The sequence below is a fragment of the Antrostomus carolinensis genome, unplaced genomic scaffold (genome assembly GCF_000700745.2).
Source record: "Antrostomus carolinensis isolate BGI_N321 unplaced genomic scaffold, ASM70074v2 scaffold21304, whole genome shotgun sequence".
Taxonomy (NCBI): Eukaryota; Metazoa; Chordata; class Aves; order Caprimulgiformes; family Caprimulgidae; genus Antrostomus; species Antrostomus carolinensis.
Window position 1 is genome coordinate 47,018 of NW_010310356.1, and position 25,480 is coordinate 72,497.

Sequence of the window (25,480 nt, forward strand, 5' to 3'; positions counted from 1 at the left end):
TAATTCTAGCTCCTAGCCACAGGCACATCTGTCTCCACAAATAACTTTCTGAATCAGCAGAATGTCCTTTTTCAAATCACACAGAATCGCAGAATCGTCTGGTTGGAAAAGACCTTCTTAGGAAGCTGGGAGCTTTGATTTTTTGTTCTCTTAAAAAAATTCTGGCTATTATTATAAAATGTATTTAACTTTTAGAAAAGAATAAATCAGGGCATTTTTATGAGCATGTATATGCTTCCAAAAAGATTTACATGAAGAAAACATTTCCAGCTAAGAAATTAACTGTCTTGACTTGCTTCATGATTTCAGCAAAACCAAGTAGCCTTGTGAGTTCAACAAAACCATATAATTCTTTTTAGTGGAGTTATTGATGACATTTCAGAAAAGAATGCAGAACTCACTATACCTGAAAATATTCCAAGAGTATCCAAACCTAATTAACTGGCCATCCTGTGAAGACTTGTGCATGCTTTTTACACACATGAATAAAATTAAGAATGCATTTAAGTCTTCAAAGAGTTGCTTTGTACTTTCGTTTGCAAGTGGTATTAAAAAACCCCATAGAATACATTAACTGAAGAACTGAGGATGCTTTTAACTACTCTTTTTGAAAATCCTTATTTTGCATATACTAAGTTCCTGGAATTCAGGTCACCATGCACTGGCAACAAAGCAGGGCTTGCTTATGAGCCTCAGTTCTGTTGGTACCCAGTACTCCTGATAGGAGCTCAGTTTTATATGTCATAATAAAATAAACGAAATGGGCACTCAAATTTCCTTGAGGTAGTAAGAAGCAAACCATGCTTTGATGCTGGAGCATTTCTTATTAAAGAAACGAAAAAATAGTTTAGGTTCCAAAACCTCAGCCTGTCGACTGAATATTGCTTTTGAGTGGAGAGACTCTTGTACATAATTTAATTGATTCATAGTTGTGTATGAGGCAGGTTTGGAGCTAAATGCACAACCTGATCATCCCCAATTTTTGCAAAGTCAATATGCAGCTGAGATCGTCATGTCTACCTGTACTTCCACGCACCTGTCTGAGAGGATGCTTGGATACCAACTTGAATGTGGCAATTTGGATGTATCTTTAATCTGAAATTTATACAAACTTTCATTGTATGCAAATCTTTAAACATCTCAAACCCACCAGGTATCATGACACATTAGATCTTCATTAATGTGCTGGTAAACTACAACATTCTTTAATAGCAGTGACTTTAACTGCCCATAACTGTGCCGTATTTTTACAAACTTCACTTCTCTCAGTAACAGAAAGGGAGGACATTGCTCCTTCCATGCAGATGGTGATTTCTAGTGCTGGCAGTCATTGTTCACCTTCAGCTTGTATGGGTGACCTCTTCCTAGTTCTCTGGATTTTTTCACTGTAATACAGTGCCTAGTGATAAGGGAAGGAAACGGCAAAGGGCAACTTTTTCACTTACCAGCATCATTCCTGTGCCTCAAGGCTGCCTAAAAGTGGACTGAATGTGTAGGGCACACGCTGGAGCCATCAGGCCATTGGATCTTGTTATCAGTCCTTACCTAGATGTGTGTTAGACTGACTCAGGTTGGTTCTCCTGGTAGCACAGAGAAGTACTGTGCCACATCAGGAGGAAGAAGGCTTGTCTTCAAAGCAAATAAACCTTAACATACAGGCAGTGTTGGAAATAAGTTTTACATTCCTCTGTATCCTGTCAGATGATGAACATACATAGTGCCGTATCTAGAGTGCCTCTTCTCTCTCAGAAAGACCAACTCAATCTTAATATCCAGCCAGATATCCCAAGTAGGACACAGTTCACTCACTGACCACTTAGGATCTCTTCCTTTATTTAGCCTATGTCTAATCAACAAAAGAATAAAACTTGGGGGGGGGGGGTGATAGTGTTGTTCTTAGGAAGAGCTTACCTGATCTAAATGCAAATAAACTCTCACCCACGCTGAGGTGCCAGACTCAATCCATCTGTGCATGCAAAGAAAGGGCAACACTTCTGAAAATGGCAACACTTCTCCAAAAGCACCAACTACAGACAAGTTCATCCTTATTTAATAAATGTCCATTTGCAATATGACTGAGGTGCCAGGCTGAAGAATGGATACAATATGCAAGTCGACATACCTTTTCCCACCCCCACTGCCCTTGCTCTCCTATCACGCTTGCTAAATGTACGCTAATCTTCCTCTTGTCTTGTGTTCTCACTTTTCTTGCAGTCGCTGTGAGCGCTTGCCTTGTAATGAAAATAAGGAGTGCCAGAGCCTGCCTCTGAGAATAACCTACTATCACCTCTCTTTTCCTACCAACATTCAAGTACCTACCGACATTTTCCGCATGGGCCCTTCCAATGCTGTCCCTGGGGATAAAATTCTGCTGTCCATCATCAGCGGGAACCAGGAGGGTTTTTTCACCACAAAAAAAGTGAACAACCACAGTGGCATTGTGGTCATGCAGCGGCAAATCACAGAGCCCAGAGATCTTCTTCTGACAATTCAAATGCAACTTTCCCGCCATGGAACTGTCAACACATTTATTGCCAAACTTTTTATCTTTGTCTCTGCACAGCTTTGATCCCTAACTTACAAGCATCATTCGCTACTTTTTCTCTTCTAAGAGTAGCTTTTTTTCCCAATTTTAATAAAGTTTTAGTTTTTCTGTTGCATGCTGCACTTGCATTTTATTTGCCATCATCATTACAGTTCTCCACTTTCCCCTATCACTGAACATCTCAATTTGGGGAGATTTTTATGTGTACTCTGCATTATAAAAAGCAGAAATTGATGTCTAAGAGCTTATTACCTGAATATACCAAGGACTGAATTTACTTCACATAGTAGTGGAGTTGGTCTCATTTGATGATACACAGCTGCATATGTTTAGGTCTAAATTTTCAAAACAAAATAGGTACATAATTTGAGCTGTCTGAACTGAGACATCTTTAGAGAGTTTCATCACTTCTGGGGCAAATACTGTGCATTTTCTGAAACTGTATTAAAAGGGCCTTAGGACCTTGGAAGTGCCCCAGCACAGAAGTCTCTTTGAAAGTACGGAGCCAGATTCTCAAGCTGCGTTAGTTGTCATTGCTCTGCTGTAGCCAGTGAGCTTGTGCTGATTTTCACCTGATACAGATCCCAGTTTTAACTTTTAAGGATGGTACAAAGGAGAATCTCCTCTAAATAACATTTATTTTAGAGATTTTTCATCTTCCTTTCTGTGGAATTTCCACTGAATTGAAAAACTAATGATGGGAAAACAGCAGTGAACTTCCTGACAGCATTCAGCTAGTAGCACAGAGCTCCTTTCTGTTTCACAGACTATATCCTGAGATGTGTCTACAGGAACATATGAAAAAAATATTTAATTGGTCTCATAACATCGTTGTCTCTCCAACTTCCATATCAAAGCTGATAAATTTTTAACTGTAAAGATTTTACCCACCACCACCACCAAAAAAACACCAAGCAAACTGTAGCAGCCCTGAAAGGTCAGCAAGAATTCTAATATCCAAATCTTCCTTGTTTACTTCTACAACTTTCTTCCTTTACTTCTATGCAATCAAGAACCATGTAGACAATCCAACTGGAATTTCTTTGGAATTATTTTGTTTTGTGAGGTGGAAAAAGATTTATTTTACTCTTCAGTCCTTGCATTGATAAATATTAAAAGCTCAGTTCCAGAGGTATGATCTAAAAATTAATGTTCTTTTATACCATCCTGGGCTCAGATATCTCTGCTGCCTGGTAAGTAAGGCAGAATAGTCAGTCCATAGATGAATGAGGAATAATCCATGTGAATGCTCATATAAAAGAAAATGCTTCATTATGTAAATACAGACAGCACAGGCCAGGTACAAGGTTAAAAACTGGGAACCTTCTAAATCAAGATCACAAGACTTAATCACCTGAACACAAGGAATTACTCTATTAGCTGTAAGCTGCAGGCTCTCAGGCTCATCATCAGCCAAGGACTAGATCAGGGCATGAGTGCAGCACTCTGCCAAAGTATTACATGTTCCCTAAGGCAAAGTTTATCCCAGCTGGCTGACAGGAGTTCAAGTCTCATGAGGAATGCCAATGTTTAATAAGTCTGTTGACACATACTTATAAAGCTGCCAGAAGTTGCCAATGGGGATAGAGTCCCAGCTTTAAATATTGAAAGCACAAGCCTGTGCTACTTGAGCTAATGGGGTTTCTTACCGCCACAGAAGATGCTTGTATATAAATGCCCCCTGGCTACCAGTTCATTATGAGGCCATAATTAAGTAGGATAAGGATTAAAAAATAAATTTCATTTTTGCAAGCATTAATATAGATTTGTTTGGCAGGAAAATAAGGGAGTGTGAGAATCTGGCCCTCAGTATTGTAAAGTGCTACCATATTAATTGCATTCAGCAAGTAATTCAAGAACATGGAGCTCAGATTCTCCTGTATTAGATGCATTAGTGCTGCAGTGTAGCTGGAACTTTGAAGAACGTGTATGTAATTATGTAATGCCATTTATGTGTGTAGTTCTTTCCAAATGAAGACGAAATCATGGCTCCTGATCCAAAGAACTTACTAATTGAATCCAACAGCGAATAAGAAAAGGATTGACACCAGGACCCAAGAAGAAAGAAAAAATTATATTTAGGAAAAGATTATCTGCAAAATAATCAGAGCAACTGAGCTGTTTCTTAACTTCTTTCTCTTTTAAATGAAAAAGGCCTAGAGGACGTACCAGCTCCAAAGCTGCAGTTTTCGTTAGAAGGGGAAAACTTGAAGGAAAGATCTGAATAAAGAAAGTTCTCAGCACTTAGGAAGAAACTTTTGTCAGTCACAGTCCCCACTAAAGGAGGACATGAGCAAAAAGGAAAACATCAGCTAATCAGAAGATCAAATGCAAAGATGATGTGTAAGGATAAAATTTAAAAGTTTTGAGATCAGAGCACATAATTAATAGCAAATATCAGGATTTGAAATAGATAAGAGTTGTCAAAGAAATTACTCCAGAAGATGTCTAAAGATGTGCCATTGAAGCAATGAGAGAACAAAGTGTTACCAACTGCACTTTGGATATGCTGAAGCAATTAGCAGGGATATCAAAAGAAAGGAGATCAGAGAACGAATATTTAAGCAGGGGAAAATGAAAGCACAAACTCAAGTTTAGCATTTTGGACAGGTCATGCAAAAAAAAAAGCAGGAGGGGGTTGTGGGATTTGTAAGAGAGAGAAAAGGTGCAAAGAAATAGAGCTGCCACAAATGTTTTAATCTGTCACATATATGGCTGGATGGATCTAGAAACTAGTTTTAGTTAGTAACTACCACAAATCACTTGTGATCATCATGATCCTCTGTTTCTGTATGCAGGATACTGAATTCATACCAGAATGCTTTACTGCAGTGAGTCGGAAGTGAGAATTATGAATGTAAGCCTTACTTAGGACTTCATCTTAAACAAATTCATGGCTTTATTGCATGGAACTTGCAGAAATGTTTGTATTTGACAAATTTTGTTACAGATGAAGTAAAGAGTAAAGCTCCCTTTTCTTCCCAGGAAGGAGCAAAGGCAGACCAATACTGAATGCCTCAGACACTCCCACCACAATGTTTTTGCATACAAATTCTATTATCTAAAAACAGATATGAAAATTTACGATGCTGTGTGTATTGTACCAGTATTTCATTAGTAATAATACCCCAAAGTGAGTTATGCAAGCTACTGTTTGTTAGTGTCCCTAAAACATTTAGATGATGCTATAGTTATTATTTATGTGTTATTGAATGCAAAGAGAAAAACTTTCAGAAAACTTTTTCAGACTTTGTAAACATGTTATTGGAAGTAAAACGAGTCTGACTTGGCTGTTGTGACTCCGGATCTGCAGGATCCTGAGGAAGATGCAGTGTTAGTTTGTATGGCTGTATAGATGTAAATGTCTACTAAACTCTTCTATACACAGTAAGGAAAAAAAAAAAAAGGGAGAGAGGGAAACAAATACAAATTATGTAGATTTTGCCTCAATTCTATTTGTTACATTTTGAAATAGACTATTTTACACTGAAACCAGACTATGTAATTTAGCTGATTATTTCACAGATATGAGGGTCAGCTATCTGGAAGTTCTTTCTTAATTTGGCAGCTGAGGTTTAAGATAAAGGGATGGAATCTGTTATTGCAGGTCAGACTATTATGTTCATATATCCAGAATTTATGTGTTCCAAAATGACCAGCATGAGGCAGTTCAGCAGAAAGCCATGTTCTGTTCCCTGTGAGATGTCTAGGAAATGTCAAAATTTTGTACCCAGGTAATGGTGGGAAGTAAAAAGTCTCTCCTGGCCTGTATCTCCTGGCTAGTCTCAAAACATCAACTACAGAGTGAGAATAACAAGCCAGACTCAGCTGGTGTAAATTAAACCAACTTCATTGCCTTCCCTTGGACTCTGCCAGTTCATATCTGTTGAAGCATGATTTCCTTAATGTTGATTCATGTGTTCTCTTTTATCTTTATTTTAGCTTCATACAATATCAGCATGTTTGGCTTTGTTTTCTTTGATGAGCAAATGTGGGTAGCATATAATAAGAAATTACTGGTGTATTTAATATTAATAGACCCATAACGTCCCTTTGAACATCTGAAAAAAGATGGTTTGTAGGTGCGGACTTGGTAACACATTTTGAAAAGAGCAAGAACCATTTGTTTCTAGAGGTATCTGACAAACTAAAGCTTCCATTTTTGTTACCTTTTACTCAGTGAATTTTTCTTCCTTTTAATCTTTTAATTCCCCCCCCTCTGCTACTGCAGTCTTTTCTTTTTTCCACTTAGAAATATGAAGAAATGGGCAGGTCAAAGTTGAGATCATTTGTGGGGCTTAGTCACATTGTAAGTCCCAGCATAGCCCTTTCATCTCTCATGAACACAGACTGGGTATTGTGTGAAGTTCTTGAACTGTAAGTGACTTTAAATTCACTCTAGTGGACGAGGGTGAGAAGAAGTCACTTAACTTTTAATAGACTTTCAAGGACGAATGAGCAGCTGGTTGAGATGGAATATGAAATGACCCTTACCATTTCCCCAAACTCGGAATTCAATCTTTGAGGTTTTAAATAATGTGGTTAAAACTCTTTTGCTCCCCCAGTTTCCATTCCTTTCTGTTTTCTCAGTTTAGTTGGAAAAGGAAAATGTGAAAAAAAGATTGAGGAGAAGCTTTTCTGGCTCTGGCTGCACTGAAAATCGTGAAAGTTGTCCCTTCAGATATTTCCTACCAGATTTCCAGAATGGAAACAGTTCTTTCTGCTTTATGTGATTGATACCACACTAGGTACAAAAAGGCTTGTGCAAATAAGGGTAGCTCCAATGAAACTGGTGAGACCACGCCAGTGCACAGCAGCTGAGGATCTGGGCCTAGTTGTTTGGTCCTGCTAGTACTTGGAAAGCAACTTTACATGGCATCTTATGCACTACAGTTCTCCCTATTCTTACATACCTGGCTTGAAGAACTGGCTTTGAAGGAGGTTTGACTGCAACTTTTAGCCAAGCCAAATTTTTCAGTGGTCCAGCAGTTCTGATGATCTGCATTTTTCTAAGTTTTTGAGGTGAAGAATGAACACTTACATCAATTACAGTTTCTAGCTCCCCAGATTGCAAAACACAAAGTAATTAATTTTCAGGATATATATGCATCTCTCTCTCATTTCTCTTAGTGTCAGACTTGAAAAGACAGATACTATCCGTTGCATTAAGTCTTGTCGACCAAATGATGTCAGCTGTGTGTTGGATCCAGTCCACACAATTTCCCACACTGTCATTTCACTGCCCACGTTCAGAGAATTTACAAGACCTGAAGGTAAGTGGTTTGTTCCTTGTTCCATTTAATAGACTACAACATATAAAACCTGCACTGGAAATCCTTGCCTAAAGCCAGACTAGCTACCGGTGCAGTAAAATGTTTGCACAGTTCCAAATTATAGTGTACGATTCATTTAATTAAAACCTTCGATATCCAGGAGTTTTAATTTTATGGGGCAAAGAAAGTCATTGTGAGCTCTTAACTCATACAGCTTCCCAATCTAAGGAAATATTGAGTCTGAATTCCCATTTACCACATTTGCTCACATAATAGCTGTATGCTCCATGACTTTTTTCTTCCCTTTTTTGCAGATTTTGCCATAGGAAGTAGGTGCTAATTTTATTTCTCTCATCTGTTTATGGTCTGTTGTTCGCTATTGACAAGTGGCTTGTTCCAAGACTATAGCCTTTATGTACATGCAAACATTAATCACAAAATATGTTAAATTGAATATACTGTCTAGCACTGTGATTTGTCTATTTTTGACCTATGAAAAAAAATGTGTTGTTTTTTTTAATATAGAATAAAGGAAGGAAAATTCCAAGGACTGGACAGGAAGTTTTGGAGCTAAGCTTTTTCAAAAAGTATCCAAATGAGCAGCTGTCCAGTCATCCAAAATGAGTTTTCCAGCCCCAGGTGCTGCACTCTCATGGGCACTCCTGTATTTCTTTGGCCTCTGCAGTACCTGCAAGTTTTAAAGTCCTGCAGTTTCACAAGGATCGCGCTCACTCTGCTTAGTTCACATATGAGCTTACTGATCAAGAGCCAGTTTTTGCTCCTTGGCATCTGTGTTCATTTTCTGGCAGGTTCACTGGGGATTACCTGCACATCCATAGGTGGGGGATGACTGCCTTCAGCCTTGTTTCTCTGTAGGATGAGCTGCTCAGCAGCTTACTGTGTGGCACAGACACAGAGAGAGGAGAAGGGGACGGAGGAAAGGAAGATAATTTTTGAGGGGTTTTTAAACATCTTAACTCCCTATTTCTGATGCACCCAGACTCTCAGAAAGTTGTCCTAAATGAAAGCCAAATCTGATGCTTCACTTCTGTACCAGGCAGAAGGAGTAGGGCAAGAGACGTCCCAGTTCTTGTTCATATAGGAGCAATTTAGCCACCAATAAGTTAGCTGCATAGAGCTGCTATAGATTGCGTCAGGCCTGTTTCAGGCCTTGGCTGGCCCTACTTCACAGGGAACAGAGGAATGCCCCATAGCCACTTCTACTCCCATACACACCCCTTCAACTTCACCAGGTGTACTGGCAGCAGAGCTAAGGACTTGGCCCAGGATGCTTCCCAAACTGTTCCCTCATTAGTCCATCCTCATGATTTAATAAAAAGAGATGGGACCTAGTGATCTGAGAGCACTACCAAAGCCCAGAAGACATTCCTAAACTGTAATTCAGTTCATGGCCTTGGGTGAATTCTTACAACCCCATGGTTTAGTTTCATCATCTGAAGAACGAGGATAATAATGATGATAATAATACTTACCTCCCTCACAAGGAGCTTGAAAAATAGAACCATAGAATGTTGTGAGTTGGAAGAGACCCACAAGGATCATTGAGTCCAACTCTTGCCCCAACATAGGACAATCCCAAGATTCAGACCATGTGTCTGAGGGCATTGTCCAAATGCTTCTGGAATATTGTCAGGCTTGGTGCCATGACCACCTCCCTGGGGAGCCTATTCCAGTGCTCCACCACCCTCTGGGTGAAGAACCTTTTCCTAATGTCCAAACTAAAATAGTCTTACTTTTTTTTTTTAAACCTAAACTCCTCATCCAGTACTCAAAAGGACTCTGTAATTTGTAATGGCAATACCTAGTGTAGCTGCTTAAGGGAATCAGAGTTTGGAGGTTTATCTGTTTGGTTCCACTCCACTGCCCACCCTGTGGATTCTCAGTGTTGTCCTCTTTGGGTACATACTGGAAGTCTGACTGGTTTCTTACAGTGGTCTTTCTGGACTCCAGAAGTGTTTTGCAGTTTCAGAGCTTCTTGGATGGTGTAGGAGGAGAAAATAAATCTATCTGAATCCTCCCTTCCTCCAGACTTTCTTTGTTTCCATTTTAAAGGACAAACTGGGAGTGGTGTGGGAGGGGGGTGTCCTCCACCAGCTTTGGGGACTAGTCATTTTGGATCAAATTCTATTGGGTTCTTCAGTGATGTTTTCAAATTCTTAGTACATTCTATGATACTCTTTACTTGCAGAGATTATTTTTCTTCGTGCCATCACACCTACATATCCAGCCAACCAGGCAGACATCATATTTGACATAACAGAAGGAAATTTAAGAGATTCTTTTGATATCATCAAGCGTTACATGGATGGTATGACGGTGGGTGAGTAGAGTGTTTTCTGTTTACTTTCTTCCCTCAATAATATTGTATAATAAAGTCAAAGAAATTAACTCAAGTAATTAATTTCAACCTTGATTTTCAAGCCTGTATTGATTCCATATTCTCCAGTCCAATATGTGTAATTTGAACTAATATCACAGATATTTTTTTATTCAAAATACCAGAGGCCTAAACTTTAATTTGATAAGTATTTTAACTTTTTGCAGAACTGGCTCTAATTACAAATGCTAATGGCTTAGTTTCAAAATGATGAGGTTTGCTCATTGTAATAAAACCAAATATAAAATATGTAGTATGTCAGCAAAGAAGAGACTGTAAATTTAATTAACTGTTCTTTCTTGTTTAAACAGCATTGCACCAATTTTTGGATAATAATCAAATTTTTAAAGCAGGACAGAATTTACTGAACTGTTACCTGTTTTAATATTTAATAACAGGCTGGTTCAATTTTAGATAAATACCTCTGTTGAAGGTAAAAGGGATCTGTCAAATGCTGTGGTTTAGAAGAACCTTCAGAATGGAACACACACCTTTGATTTACAGTCTCATCTTGGCAGGGAGGAGATATGGCAGGAGGTAGACTTGTGTATATGGTTCATATGCAAGACGTGCATCTCCTCATATAGCAGGGAGGGGCTGCAACACAACCTGGGGTCGTACTTTCTGGTGGGTTTCTTTCAGAGCAGGGCCCTTTTAGGGGATATAAAGCATACTGTATCCAGTATGTAGTGTGTATAGTGTATCTAGTATATATATACCTACATGGATACAGATACGTATTTCCAGTGTATACTGTAGCTTGCCTCTCACGCTGGGACCGAACATATCCACAAGTAGTTGGCAAATTATGTGAAGGATGCAGAGCAGGAGCAGGTCCCAGCTGATGTTCTGCTCTGCCCAATGTGAGTTGCTAGTCCAGTGGCAGGGGAATATGCTGTGATTCTCATGCTTAGAGAATGAATATGCCAGCTATTAAAAAGTGGTATTTGATTGCTCTTTATTAATGTTTATTTATGAAAATAAAGGACCACAGTTCCCAGTGAACATTTGTGTTTCAGGATGTGAATGTGCAAGTTCTGCTCAGGTTTATGCGTGTGTTTCTAGTCTTCCTAGCAGGACTTGTCTGGATGAAAAGAAGAGTCACTGCTGTGCTTCTTCCATTCTGATGGTTTGTGAAAAAGTCCTATTTAGCGTGATCTGAAGGTGGCACTGTTGCATTTCAGAAGCATGATAGTACAGCATCAGCTGTGCAGAGGTTTTATGAACTGTAGATAAAAATCATAAGTCATTAGGTTTATATTTCTTTCTTTATCAAACAGAAGTATACATGTGAATGCTGAGAAAGAGGGAGAGTCTGTTAAAGCAGGATGATAAGATTACAGATTTCAGGTATTGGGTTGATTCTTTAGAAGAGTATAAGTGTTATCAGATCCCACAGTAGTTACAGTAGTTTGCTTTTCGTGCTCTGTGCTTCTTTCTATCTGAAATAAGAAAGAAGGATGTGTTTAGAAATTTGACTGGCCAAGGTATTTGCCTGAGGGAAGTGTTTCCATTTTGAATAATAGGACTGCCTGTCAATGGTATTTTACTTGGTAAACTGGATATCTGCCTCACAACGTTAGGCGAGAAAGGATATTCTTATATTGCAGGTTGAGAGGATATGATATATGCCTAAGCACATTCCTAGCTCTGCAAAAGAATTGGGCAACTCTTTCTTCACCTCAGTTCCCCCATGTGCAATATGGAGATGATAAAACATGCCTACTACTGTCTTAATTAATTCTTGTATGTAAGAGTCTTAATTAATTCCTCTATGTAAAAGTACTTTGAGATTAATGGATGGAAGCTGCAAAGTAAACTGCCTGCAGCAGAATTGGAAAAGGAAAAACAAAACAAAACCCCAGCTGATGTTACCTGGAGGGGCAGAGGTTCAGGACAGCATGTTGTATGTGTGAAATTAGGATTGCAAATAATTCTGCCAACAGCAGTTCTGCTGCTCTCATCATAATATGATTTTTCTTGTTATTAATCAGAATGTTGTGTTCCCATAAAAATGCTGAGAAGTTTTCAAGACAAATTAGATAGGAACCTAGTCCCCAGGAGTTCACAAAATGAGTCCCTCTTGTAAAGAAAGGGGAAGGGTTTGTATAAGGGTGCAAAAAAACAAAGGGCATAAATGATATCAGGAAGATTTATTGGTTATCAGAAAGCTTTATTGGTTATACCATTAAGTTATAGGAACATAAGAACTGTGCGGGTGTGACATAGGGACTCTAGCAGAGCAAATGCCCCCCTAAACAGTGTCCAACATGTGGGCCAGTAACAGGTATACAGGAGTCTTTCTCCAAATACAATGTTCCACCTTGCTGCAATCATCAGTTTATATGCTTCTGGGAAAGCACACCTGGACCAGCGTGCTTGATGACCACTAATGGACATATGCCTCTTGAATCTGTGTAGCCTATTTTTCAATCCTTTTTTGCTGCCTATATTGTAAAGGAAAAAATACATTTACTCTTATAATAGATCATGAATGCATGGTAAAAGGAATAATAAGGATGTTTCATTCTGTTGTAATATTTCAGAAGAAATGACCAGAGTATCAAAGCTATTTTATCTGCTAGTGGAAATTAGATCAACAAATACCTTTTCTCTGCAAGACAAATTTTCTCTATGGGAGAAGAGATAGAAAAACTGTACAGAAGGGGTTTTTTTTTAAAGAAAGACATGGAGTAGCCCAGAGAGAGATGAAATACATAAGAGCATATGGAAAAAAGCTGGAAAGTAGTGTTACTGAAAGAGCTGAGTGTAATAAACCCTGACTTGATGTCAGAGCAGAGAAAACCAATGAAGGGGTTCAAAGAAAGGAGGGAGTGCTGGGAAAAGAGGGGGAGAAGGGACAGATCAGTGAAGGTGCTCTTGCAGGAAGTCCTTCATTAGTAAAACAGGTTTTTGCTAGATTACTACAAACAGGAAGAGGGATGACGCCTTAAGAAGGACCTGCATCTGGATGGTGTTTGTGGGAATGGAAAGGAACAAGATGCTCTCAAAAGTGTAACACTAAAAAAAAGTGAAAAGGTACAGGTTTATTTTGCTAAAGATTTAGAGAGTGGGAGGAGCTGTTGGAGTTACAGAAGAAAAGTGAGGACTTCAACATTGACAGAGAATTGTGGACTGAAAAGGGTCATCAGTTTTAGTTATTATCCTTTAAGTTGACACTGAGACATTAAGAAGACGTTAGTGAAGCTGAGAAATACGTAGGATTGGATGGAGAGTGGCTGATCAGGCTGGTTTGTGATTTGTTGATGGAGAGATAGCAGCTGAGGTCATCAGAGGAGATGGGAGTGTGTAGGAGTGGGTTGTGAGGAAGGAAAAAGAAGAAACTAGAAACAGGAAAGAGCTGCCCCAGGAAATGCTAGAAAAAGAAAGAATACAGTCTCCCAAAGGAGATGTAGGAGGAGCAGACACAAAGGCAGCAGAAGAAAGAGGCAAGGATGGTATTGCAAAATAAAGGAAAGAAAATATATCAAATGGGAATCAATAATCAGCAGTATCAGACATGAGGAGCCAAAAGAGGTAAGAACAGGCTCCAAAACTAGCTATGCTGACTTATAGAAGGTACCTTCCAGTGGAAGAGAAGGAATGAAAGCCAGCCTGCTGGAGTGGCAGTGCGTAGACTTCTTGCAAGCTGAAGAAAAAGAATTGTGGAAAAAGTTGCCTCCAATATTTCTACCCTATTGTATTAAAAGGAGATGTGAAACCCCGTTCTTTCCTAGTTCAAGAAGTGCTGTAGACTCTCTGTTGCCTGCTGTGGTTACAGGCCAAGGTGGCACTGAATCCAAAAGATACTGTTAACAACTACACAACACATCAGCGTGGGCGGGAGGAAAACAGAAGTGCAGACCTATCCAGGTTGGTTGTTTTTTTTAAGCTTTTATAGACTTTTCACTGCATTCCTCCTTTAACTAGCTGTCAGTAAAAAATGAAGAATGCATTTTCAACCTGTACAAAAATGTCCTATCAATGCCTAAGGTATTATCAGATGCTATAAAACATTTCCCCCCTCAGCTATGCATTCATTTCCTTAGGTAACTGTAATACCACCCTGTAGTCTGTTAAACTTCAGGAAGATTTAAAAACTTCATAGTACAGCTAAAAGTAGTGTTGATAGGCTGAAATCTTCTGTATTGCATTTGATACTAACCTAAGCATGTATTTTTGCTTATTAAGCGGAGCGGTACTACTCTTATCAAAAAACATCCAGAACCAATACAATTATAAAATTTCACTTGTACCTATAAAGCTTCTCAGGGGTGTTGTGCTGGTGCTCGATTACACTGGTATCAACGGTTGCTTATAATTTTATATGTATGTACTACTGGTCTCCATTGTTATTTGCAAGGATTTCACTGCTATCCCTGTCCTGACTTTCCAGTCCCTTTTGCATGTGTGATAGTTCATGATGTTACCTTTGAATCATTACAGAAAGCACCTCAACTACTGGTAGCACAACACTGGATTTATTAGTAGTCTAATTTCAGCTATGGTATTATGATTGTTTAGTATGTTTGAGAGGCTGAGGAGAGAATTTTGAAAAATGATTGGAAGATAAACAAAACCAGATACCACAAGAAAGTGTTCCTGTGAGATCCCATATGGGTTGGAGGCAGGAGAAGGAGATTGGAGGTTTATTTAACTTTTTGGGACACCTGTCCTTAGCACAGGGGTAGTAGTTCTGTATCTCGTAAGTAGTTTGGCCATTCCCAGTGTGGCAAAGTCTTTTCACAGTCCGCCATGCAAATATTTGTATGGTCTGACATTAAATTCAGAGTCACTGAATTACAAAAGATTTGGTTCTGAACTTTGTCCCTGGACCCACTCTGCAGTGCCGGGCAAGTACCTTCACATTCCTCTCTGCTTCTCCCTTATCCTCTGTTGCTCTAGACTCTTTATCTTTGGGCCAGAGGCTGGCTGGCTCTTATCATGCATTTGTTACAGTGTTTAGCATAATGAGATCCCTGGACTGATTTGAGCTTCCTGGCACGGCTGTGATGCTGAAAGTAGCAGTTCACCTACAGTTGCTTTTCTGTGGGGAAATGGAGGTGAGGTATCGGCAGAGCCAAGGTGTCCAGGAGAGCTCTGCTGTTCACAGGGGCGAGGATTTCAGCACGTATGTTATCTCGCCTTGTGGATACTCTTACTAGAAAGTAAGCAACAATAGCCACCTTTTGTCAGGACTACAGTGTCATTAGCATGAAACAACAATGGTGTCTAGCAATACAAAACCGATGCTGTCCAGTCATTCACAGTGAGCACACAGAGCAGGGACATAATTCAGCAGGTTTTTCGACAGGCTCTTGCAGCCTTACGTTAAAAAAGACACAGTTCCTTTCAGTATTTTTGCTCTAGTTTCATCCAGGCTTGCCCCTTTCACAAGAGGAGCCCCTCAGCAAAGAATATTTTGTAAGTTTTTCTCTATGCCAGGTTGCCCTGTCAAAATTAGTAGCTACGCATTTGAGACGAGAGTGCCCAGAAGCCATTTGGTAAACGGGATCCTAGATTTATTGCCTGAACCTGCCCTTTTGGGATGCTGATGACTGTGCTGTTTGGTAGTCAAATCTCTCAACACCCTCCTTCCCCTCCAGAAAAAATGTCAGGTTGGAGAGCTCTTCTGGAGGCAAACAAGCAACTCAAGCAGGAGGTGAATTTTCATTTGGTATCTGAGAAATGCTGAAGGTGCTTTTCTGGTGAGAACAAGTTTCGTGCTCGAGTGGAACAACCTTCCTAATGCCAAATTTCACTCTAGCACATTGCAAGTATCTGGTTAATCAAATGCTCCTCCTTGATCAATGTTCATCTCAGCCCTCAGGTAGGAAGGTGTAACGTATTACAAAAACATACATACAGACCACCTTCAGTTGCAGTTTCCATAAAGCCAGCAGACAAATAAATCACACTGCAACTCTGATGAAGTTTTGTGAACTGTGGCATGAAGTATAAAACCTGCCAAATTGGGAGAGAAATGAACTGAGTCAGGGAACAGCTAAGGGGACTGCCAAAGGTCCTTGGTTCAGATTACATAGCATGCATTTTTTGGTATTCATTTTAAACAGTGGGCTGAGATATTGCATAAATGAGCAAATAAAGCCATATTTGGAATGCAGTACACCAAGAAACACACTATAGCAATTTCTCTGAGAGATGTCTGTGTGAATTCAGCTTTCTGAAGTGCTTTGTTCTGGTTTAGAGTAGTCAGAGACCTGCTTTTCTGAGGATCTCCAAGTGTGAAGTATTTGTGCAACTGATTCATCTGCTTCTGCTGCTACTCCCAAGTCTGTGTGTTGATAGCAAGCATCTCATTCTTGCAGTAGCACCTACACACCCTATAAAAATGGAGACGGAAGAGACAAGACCCAAGACATATTGTAAACCTTTCCCAGTGAGATGCACAGATGCATGGCTCACTTAAAACCTCACTCTAACTTTTATTTTTACAGGGGTCAAATGTGGTGAAGTGACCCCTTATTTCAGCCTTATTTTGAGAATTCGGTCAGGGATTAACACACATTAAGATTCAGAAAGCTTCCCTCGTCAGAAGTTATGCTAACAATACTGGCAGAGCTGTCGCCTTTAGGTGATGACTGAGCAGCTGTGTAAGGGCTTTCATGTCAGATCCTCTGGATTAGGTACTTTTTCTTCCATGGTAAATTGAATCACAGAGCCATATCGTGCTGTGTGCTATAATGTGGTTCTTTGCCAAGAAGTGCATAGGGTTACAATAATTAATTGCCCAGGTGTTATGGATATGCTACTGTATCAAAGCTTGGCTGAAACAGAATAATGTGGTTGTGGGACAGGTAGGGTAAACTAAGCCACTCTCACTAAATGGAGAGGTTGCACGTACATGATGATGTACCATGATGGACACTTAAGCCCCCGTAAATAAGATAGTGGGAATAAAGTGTCGGGAGGCTTATGTATGTGATTTTGGACATTCAGCCTTGAAGTTTTCCACCTGTTTTTGTAATATGTAAGATTCTTATACTACATAAAGCATGTCACGTTCTCAAAGGTGGAACAGGAAGGATTAAAAATATATGGTGGAAACTATTTTTTAATGAGGCTACTTCAAGTACAGTTATTGCATTTTAGGCATGAGTGATTTCGCAGCATTGTCAACATTAAAACCCATCACGAGGTTTGGCTGGAAGGCAAACCAGAGATCTAAAAGCACTTCAGGTTTGCCAAACCAAGATAAGAGCACATCTCTCTGAAGTTATTTGGTATCCTTAATAAAGATCATAGTATTTGTAAACTAGCCAAACCTCAGTAAAATCAAAGGTTGTTTTTAATTCTTTCATAATACCAAGGCTCCATATGATCCAACATGACAGATAATAGCTTTGAAAATATTTACCGTTTTTTTCTGGCCAAAAAATGTATTAATACCATGAGGCCTTATTGCCTCTTTATTTGATGCATTTCAGCAATCAAAGCTTTCGAGAGAAGCCCAAGTGTTAATGAAATTAAACCTCATTGAGTGGTTGAAGGATAGCATTTTTAATAAATTGAATCCCAAATTTCTGATCTGTTGAATAAAGCAGACAGATTCTTTTTCATGCTGAAATGTAATTCCTGTACTGTAATTTCCTTTTTCTTTTTTCTTTAGAGGTAAATGAAAGGCAAATAGAGAAGGAGATTCAGTTGTAGCTAAACTTAAACTAAGATTTGTACCCTAAGTGGAAACTTCAAAGTCTGTGAGTACCTGGAGAGTTTTAGACACAATTGTTTGGACAGTCTTTAAAGGGGAGCTCTGTCTTCACGTGGCTTATAAATGATTCCTGTGGTCAATAGATACTCTGAGCATGGGAGACATCTGAGCAATAGGTGTTGCTTATGGCCGCAGGTGCAGGCTCACCTTGTTGCACTCCTCTTTTTTTTCTGAGGGCGGTCTTGTTCTACCCCTGATCCTCTTTTATACCTCTCAGAGAAGGATACACAGGATACACGGCACTGGTGGTTAGCAGTTACTGAATTGTTCTAGGGACACAGGCATTTTTGCCTGCTCCTGAGATAACACGCCACTGTGGTCAGCACTGCACCCACTGCCCCAAGTCATTAGGAGTCGGGTTTATGCCACTGGTGCAGCACTCACTGTTACAGTACCTACATTGCCATTGCCTTTCTGTTCCCTCATAGGGAATGCTGGGGTTGTATTAAATGATCTGGAGCTTTGTTGGTGCTCAAAAGGGAAATCCCTCTCTCCTATCTACCTCTGAACAAACACTCCATCCCTTTCACTGTTGTCAGCAGTAGCGCTTCTGCGGCAAGCTTCATTTTTGGTTCTTTTCTTTCAGGTGTTAATTCAAGGGAAGTGGAGGAGGTTATAGCAGGACCACTATTTTGGATTAACTTAAACCAACAGTGAAATTGCCCTGAGTGTCATGTGACTTATGAAAGTGTGATTTTATGTGTCCAAACTGACTTCTGAAGCATTTTATAAACACCTGGTTGCTCAACAGTTGAAAATTAGGCCATTTTCTGAGGAATTTAAATAAAGATTTGGGAGGTCCGTGTTTGAAAAGTACATGCTTTTGAAAATCTTGTCCCCAGATACTTCAGCAAAGATATGTATAGCCAGCCAGATTCTTGTGAAGCAGTTCTCCATCAGCATGGAAAACTTGATAACATCCAACTCTAACTTAATTCTCTAAAATCTATTATTTTATGAAGTGCTCACCATCAAACTTGAATGAAGGTCTAATTCACAATGTTATGAGGGCAATATACTTCAAAGCAAGAGGAAATCTATTTCAGTAGTTGTATTTTGATTAATGAGTTTTCTGAATCCTTTAACCATATTTACGTTTGTCAGCTGCTGCAGCTCAAGGATTAATGATATCTTCAGAGCTATTTTTCTGTATATGATTTGATGCCTGCAGTGATGATTACCAAGAAATATTTCATTTTCCAAAGAGCAGCCACTTCCTAATAAAACAGATTGTATCAGAAACTATAGAGCACCATACAGCAGGAGCCTACATTGTTATTGTCACAAATAATTGAGAGAAATATAGATAGGTTTAAAAAAAAAAAAAAAGAAAAAAAAAAATGAAAAGGACTATTTAGCTTTTGAGAGATGGAGGAATCTAAGGTGTACATTAACTTTCTGAAGTCAGCAGACATCTGGTGATCTGGGAAATGCCTGCAGTTTGACAACTAGATTGTGCCTTTAGGCACAGTCATGAACTAGAGAGGACTGGAGGAACATAATGCTTGTGAGACTGCCTATGGAGGCACAGCCCACTGCTGGGAAGGACAACAAGAAGGGCTTCTACAGATACATCAAGAGCAAAAGGAAGACTAGGGAAAATGTGGGCCTACTTGTGAATGGGGCAGGAGACCTGATGACAAAAGACATGAAGAAAGTTGAAGTAGTCAACGCTTTCTTTTCTTCATTCCTTACTGGTAAGACTGGCCTTCAGGAGCCCCAGAGCCCTCAGAGCAATAGGAAGGTCTGCAGCAAGAAATACTGACCCTCGGTGGAGGATGATCAGGTTAGGGAACATTTAAACAAACTGGACATACCCAAGTCCATGGGAGCTGATGGGTTGCCCCCACAAGTGCTGAAGGAACTGGCCCATGCCATGGTGAGGCCACTCTCAATTATCTTTGAAAGATTGTGGTGATCAGAAGTTCCCGTGGATTGGAAGAAGGCAAATGTGACTGCAATTTTCAAGAAGGCCTAGAAGGAGGAATTAGGGGACTACAGGCTCATCAGGCTCACCTCAGTCCCTGGGAGGAGCAAGTCCACCTGGAAACCATTTCCAAACATATTAAGGACAAGAAGGTGACTGGGAGTAGTCAAGGAGGATTTACGCAGGGGAAATCATGCCTGACCAACCTGACAGCCTTCTACAAAGTGATGACTGGATTAGTGGATGAGAGAAGAAGAGTGGATGTTGCTTATCTTGACTTTAGTAAGGCTTTCAGCACTGTCTCCCTTATTATCCTCATAGGCAATCTGAGGAAATGTAGACTAGATAAGTGGACAGTGAGATAGACTAAAAAACAGATGAGCTGCCAGGATCCAAGGGCTGTGATCAGCAGCACAGCTAGCAGCCAGTCACCAGTGGTGTATCTGAAGGATCGATACTAGGGCCAGTTTCTTCACTAATGGCCTGGATGATGGGACAGAGTGCACCTTAACAGGTTGAAAGAGGAAACAAAACCGTGATGAGTGGCTGATACACCAGGGGCTTTGTGCTGCCATCCAGAGGGACCTCAGCAGTCTGGAGTGATGGGCTAACAGGAACCTCATGAAGTTCAGCAAAGAGAAGTGCAATGTCCTGCCCCAGGAGAGCAGTAATCCTATGTACCAGTAGACACTGGGGCTTGCCAGCTGGAAAGCAGCTCTGCAGAGAAAGACCTGGGGGTCCTAGTGGACACCAAGTTGATCATGAGCTAATGACATGCCCTTGTGCCAAGAGCAGCCAGTGGGTTGCATGAGGAAGAGCATTGCCAGCAGGCTGAAGGAGGTCATCCTTCCCCTCTACTCAGGACTGGTGAGGTCACCACTGAAGTACTGTGTCCAGTTCTGGGCCTCCTGGTATAAGAAAGACATGCGCATAGTGAAGAGAGTCCAGAAGAGGGTGATGAAGATGATTAAAGCACTGGAGCTTCTGTCATATGAGGAGATGCTGAGAGAGCTGGGACTGTGTTTGACTGCAAGCCAAAGGAGTGAAACTACCACAGGCCGGGAGAAGAGGCTCAGCGGGAATCTGATCAATGTAATGGGAGGGAGTAAAGAAGACAGAGACAGCCTCTTGTCAGTGGTGTGGAAAAGACAAGAGTCAGTGGACACAAACTGAAATACAGGACATTCCATTTAAACATATGAAAAAACTTCTTTTCTTTATTGTAAAGGTGGTTGAACACTGGAACAGGTTGCCTAGAGCTATGGAGTCTCCATCCTTAGTGATGGTGAGTCTGCACTGAGCAAGGCGTTGTATGGATGGTCTTCAGAGGTGCTTCCTGCCTCAACAGTTCTGTGATTCTGATTCTAGATTGCGGTGGTGTTGAAAAAAGGACAAGACTGGATTGCTGTGAAAGCAAAAACTTTGCAGCTTTCACTCTACCAAATGCAGTAAAACATTCCCTAATGTGCAGTGTCTGAAGCATTATATTTTCAAAGCTAGGATACATTAAGCAATTACCCAACAGTTGATTCACTTCCCTTCTCCCCTGGCATGGTGTAGGTCAGTAAGTACTCTTGTAACTATGTTGGCAGAGCAATTTAAGCACCAAAAATCATTACTTTGGCATAACCTTTTGGAATAAAGAGCAGCCTTTAGGAAAGGAATTTAATTAAACTTCAACATACACAGAGCCTCAAAGCTTTTTGCAAAAAAAAAAAAAAATCCTAAAATATGTATTTTCTGTTTGTAAACAGGGTGTGAATTATTTTTCAAACTTATTGATGAACTTTGTATTTTTGTAATTAGTGCTGAATAAGAAATAACTTTTTTCTTACAAATCTTAACATGTCTTCTTTGAGTTGAGGTCTACAGAGCCAAAAAACAATTTGGCTATATAGTTTTGGCTTCACACTATAGATATGTATTTACATGTTGTAGGCTGAGATAGTCTGGTATTCAAGCCTAACCTGCAACTCGTTGTCTATGGTTTGATCCAAGGAAGCATTTATTCATGGTTGGATTTTTTTTCTCTTGCTCATTTCTGGAATGATCCTATCAACTTTGCCTTTTAAAATAGCCACTGCAATGATCATTTCCCTAGTCCTAAACTTCCTAATTGTCTGAACATCTCTTTTGAAACTATGACTAGACTCTTAAGTAACACTGATTCATCTGAGATGTTTACGCTTAATTTTGAAAATCTTGGCCAGCAGTATAAAGCAAGAGGCCTTGAGGAGAAAAGCAAACTTGAAATTATAGTCCAGGATCTTGCATTAACATGAGGAGATCAGTCTTCTTGTATTGCTTAAGGGAAACTCGTAAACATGCTTTTCCCCTACAAAAAGTAGCTCACCACACATTACCACATTGCTGGTGTTTTGGGCTACTTTTCTTGGATAGTCATGCAATGGCTTTAGGTTCCAGGAGGCTGAGATGATAACCTCTTGGCTTCATTACTGCAACATCCACGTGGGATTAAAGAAGGTTGCTAACATTAGGGGCAAACCTTTGTCCATCCTTTGTACGTAATCATACATACCCATGGCCTGACACAGACTAGCAGACTATTTTAAAGGCTATTTTTGTGACTCCCGAAGATCCACAGCTTAAAAAAGGGTAGTTACTGTCACGTTGTGGCAGCTAGAACTGTTCATCTCTGACAAAGCTGTAAGAAGGACGAGAGTGGTTTTTGTGGAGAAACAGAGCAAAACAGAGCAGGAACAGCCAAATGTAGGACTTCAGAGCATAGGCCGAGATTATTTGGAAGTTAATATAAAGCCCAATAAATTACCTGAATTTCAATTGAGTTGAGGTTCCAGCTCCATAGCTCTCATCACCTTCTCTGGTACTTGAATTTTTCCAAATGAATAATTTCATGTTCCAAGTATCCATTTAAAGCATAGGGAAAATACCTAGAGGAAAAATTATCAGGTGGTTTTTGTGTCACTGAAATCTTTCTCTTGTAGGTGCCACTGACAGCTCATCCCAAAAGTTCCATCTTGAAACATCTCTCACCATGTAAAATAGCACATTCTCTCAACAAGCCTTCTTGGGTTTGGGTTTTTTTTCAAAGGGGGCACATTTTGTGTTGGACTTCAGCTTTTGTTTACAAACAGATCTGTAGACTCATAGCCTGAGGATTAGGAAATTTAAGGGAAAAACCAATTTGCTTGGGCTCTTACGCATCTCACATGGGACTGTATTTATCTCATGAGGAATAGAAATGAGTGTACTGCTACCAAAATGTCATACATTCTGCATGGGCAAGCTATGCCTTTTTCAGCCTCAGTATTTACTCTTGCCTCTCACCTGTTGAGCCTCATACCCTGCTTAGCTTTTCGACCCTGTTGTCCTGCCTGTCTTGCTGGTGTTTACTTGATCAGAAGTTGCCTGGCGACCTCAGAGCTAGGCAGCCAGTGAAACAGGCTGTGTATGAAAGAAACATCATTGCACATAAGAATTACCAAGATGATCTCAGGAGATTCTTTAGCTTCCCTCAGCCCTTAGACCCTTTGCTGTCTTTGACTGTATTTTACAATGGAGCTGATATTAACATTCTTATGGAGCCATGTTCTACACAATAACTCATATCGTATTTGATATACCAAGTTGCTGTCAGTTCTAAGTAATGCAAAATATTATTTTTTTTTAATGTATGGTCAGTAGTTCCACTTGCAGTAGAGTGAATGAAGACTAATTCTCAGTCGTCCTCTTAGTTTCTGATTTGTGAAAGTTAATTTTAATAATGCATGGCCAGGATGCAAACACACACACACACACACAAAAAATAAAAATCAGTAGCAGTGTGTGCTTATTTTGAATGAAAAGTGAACAGTGAGCTATACTCAGACTTCTTTGTCTGCCTTTGGTATTTCAAATATTTATCCCATTCTTATTATTTTAGATACTTTTTACAGATTGTTTAATTTAAAATAGATTTCAGAATGAATAAAAAGATGTGTTTTGTTCTATTTAGGACCAGATTAATGTGTTAACTATAGATTAATGATTCGGAAAAGTGGATTGTTCTTCTTTTCATCACTTTGTGCTCTCTCAGTAACTTCTCACCATCCATCCCAAGTTTAGTCAGTCTGTGGTTAGTTTTTAACTGATGACCACTCATACAATTAAACAATTAAAAAAAAAAATTAGCAAAATTTCCTAAATAAATTTTTTGTTCCCAGAAAAACTGGCTAAATTACTACACTAAATGTGAAGTGTGAAGTCTTGCACTAATGAAAAAGGGGCAATACTGTTGGATCCAACTGACAGTAAAAAGCCATGTCTCTTTGTTAACTTGCAACCTAAGAAGAATAATGGAAAGGAAACTGTGCTTGCTGTGAGCACAAAGGTCAAGAAAAAGGTAGTTTTCTTACTATCCTTTAGCATGTGATGACCGGAACAAAACCATATAGCTATAACCCTGTGTATGGGGGAAAGGATGGGAAGGTGCTAAGAGGAAAAGAGCTCTTGTGCTTGTTACTTAACACAAAGCTTGAAATGTGGTTGAGGGAATCGATCACATTTGTGATAACTGTGTTTATTGTATTTTTCTGAGCATAACCCACAGGTTATTTGGAAGAACAACTTTTGCTTTGGCAGTAGTTTGGATTGTTTATATATACACAGATACATATGCCTGCATATCCATACGCAGGTAAGGCAAGAGGAGGTTTACTTCAGCACGTCCCCTCTTCCAGCAGTCATCAGATACAGTTCCCCAGTAATCAGCAGTCCCTGTTGCCTCCCCCTTAAGCCTCTGATTCCTTGCCTGCTCCACAAACACTTCTAAGCTTGATTTTGTGGGGGTCCTTAAAAGTTTAGGTTTTCTGAGGCTCCCTTTTTGGGGAATGGGTGCAACCTACATCTGTACTATGTGCTTATGATGATGCAGATTTAAGTATTTGACTAGACTCAAGAATCAATCCCTGTGGAAAATCCTGTGACCTTCACCTCTGGAACAGAAAACATAACATAATGCATCCTCTTTACAAAGCCAAACCAGCCTTTTCTAGTGGCAGTGTGAAAATAAGCTGCTTTGGTTCTGCTTTGTTTTCCAGCAAACTGTGGAGATCCTTGTTAGAGGGACTTTAGGGAAAAGGAAACACAGTGTTCAGCAAGAGATGTAAGGAACACAATGACCCAGATTCACTGCAAGTGTAATTGCTGGAGATTTTGTGGTTAGCAATAGAATAAAAACAAGAAAAGTTTTGGGATTTTTTAAAGTATCTTAAAGAGTGCAAGTGCTCTTTTGTCATACTGGTCTGTGAGCTTAGCACAGAAGTTAGAATCAGGATTCTAGATTTCTGGAGACAAAATGTTAATGCATGGTAATGAGGAGACTTGTCATCCAGAGTGGGTTAATGTGCTAACAAAACAGCAGTGTTTCTCCTAAGTTCAAAATGGAGCTTCTTAGAAAATGAGCTGCCTAATGCAAAAATACAAGCAGAAACCAGACACAGAGGTGAATTGCCTGAGGGTCTCACATATTTCAAAGCAGAGAAATGTAATGATATCTTAAAGAGGTATAGACAAGCCAAGGAATACCTGTGGCATCTGATTAGCATAATAGAAATTCTGCTGAAAGGCTTAGGAAGATTAACAA

General features: G+C 39.7%; 1 protein-coding gene across 1 annotated transcript in view; it reads left to right on the forward strand.

Moving 5' to 3' along the window:
• The window catches only part of FBLN1 (fibulin 1), a 75,040-nt gene that overhangs the window by 43,826 nt on the left and 5,734 nt on the right, over positions 1-25,480 (forward strand). The window contains exons 15-16 of the mRNA XM_010166406.1: positions 7,676-7,818; positions 10,028-10,159. Of these exons, the coding sequence (XP_010164708.1) occupies positions 7,676-7,818; positions 10,028-10,159 (275 nt within the window). The remainder of the gene's footprint in view (positions 1-7,675; positions 7,819-10,027; positions 10,160-25,480) is intronic.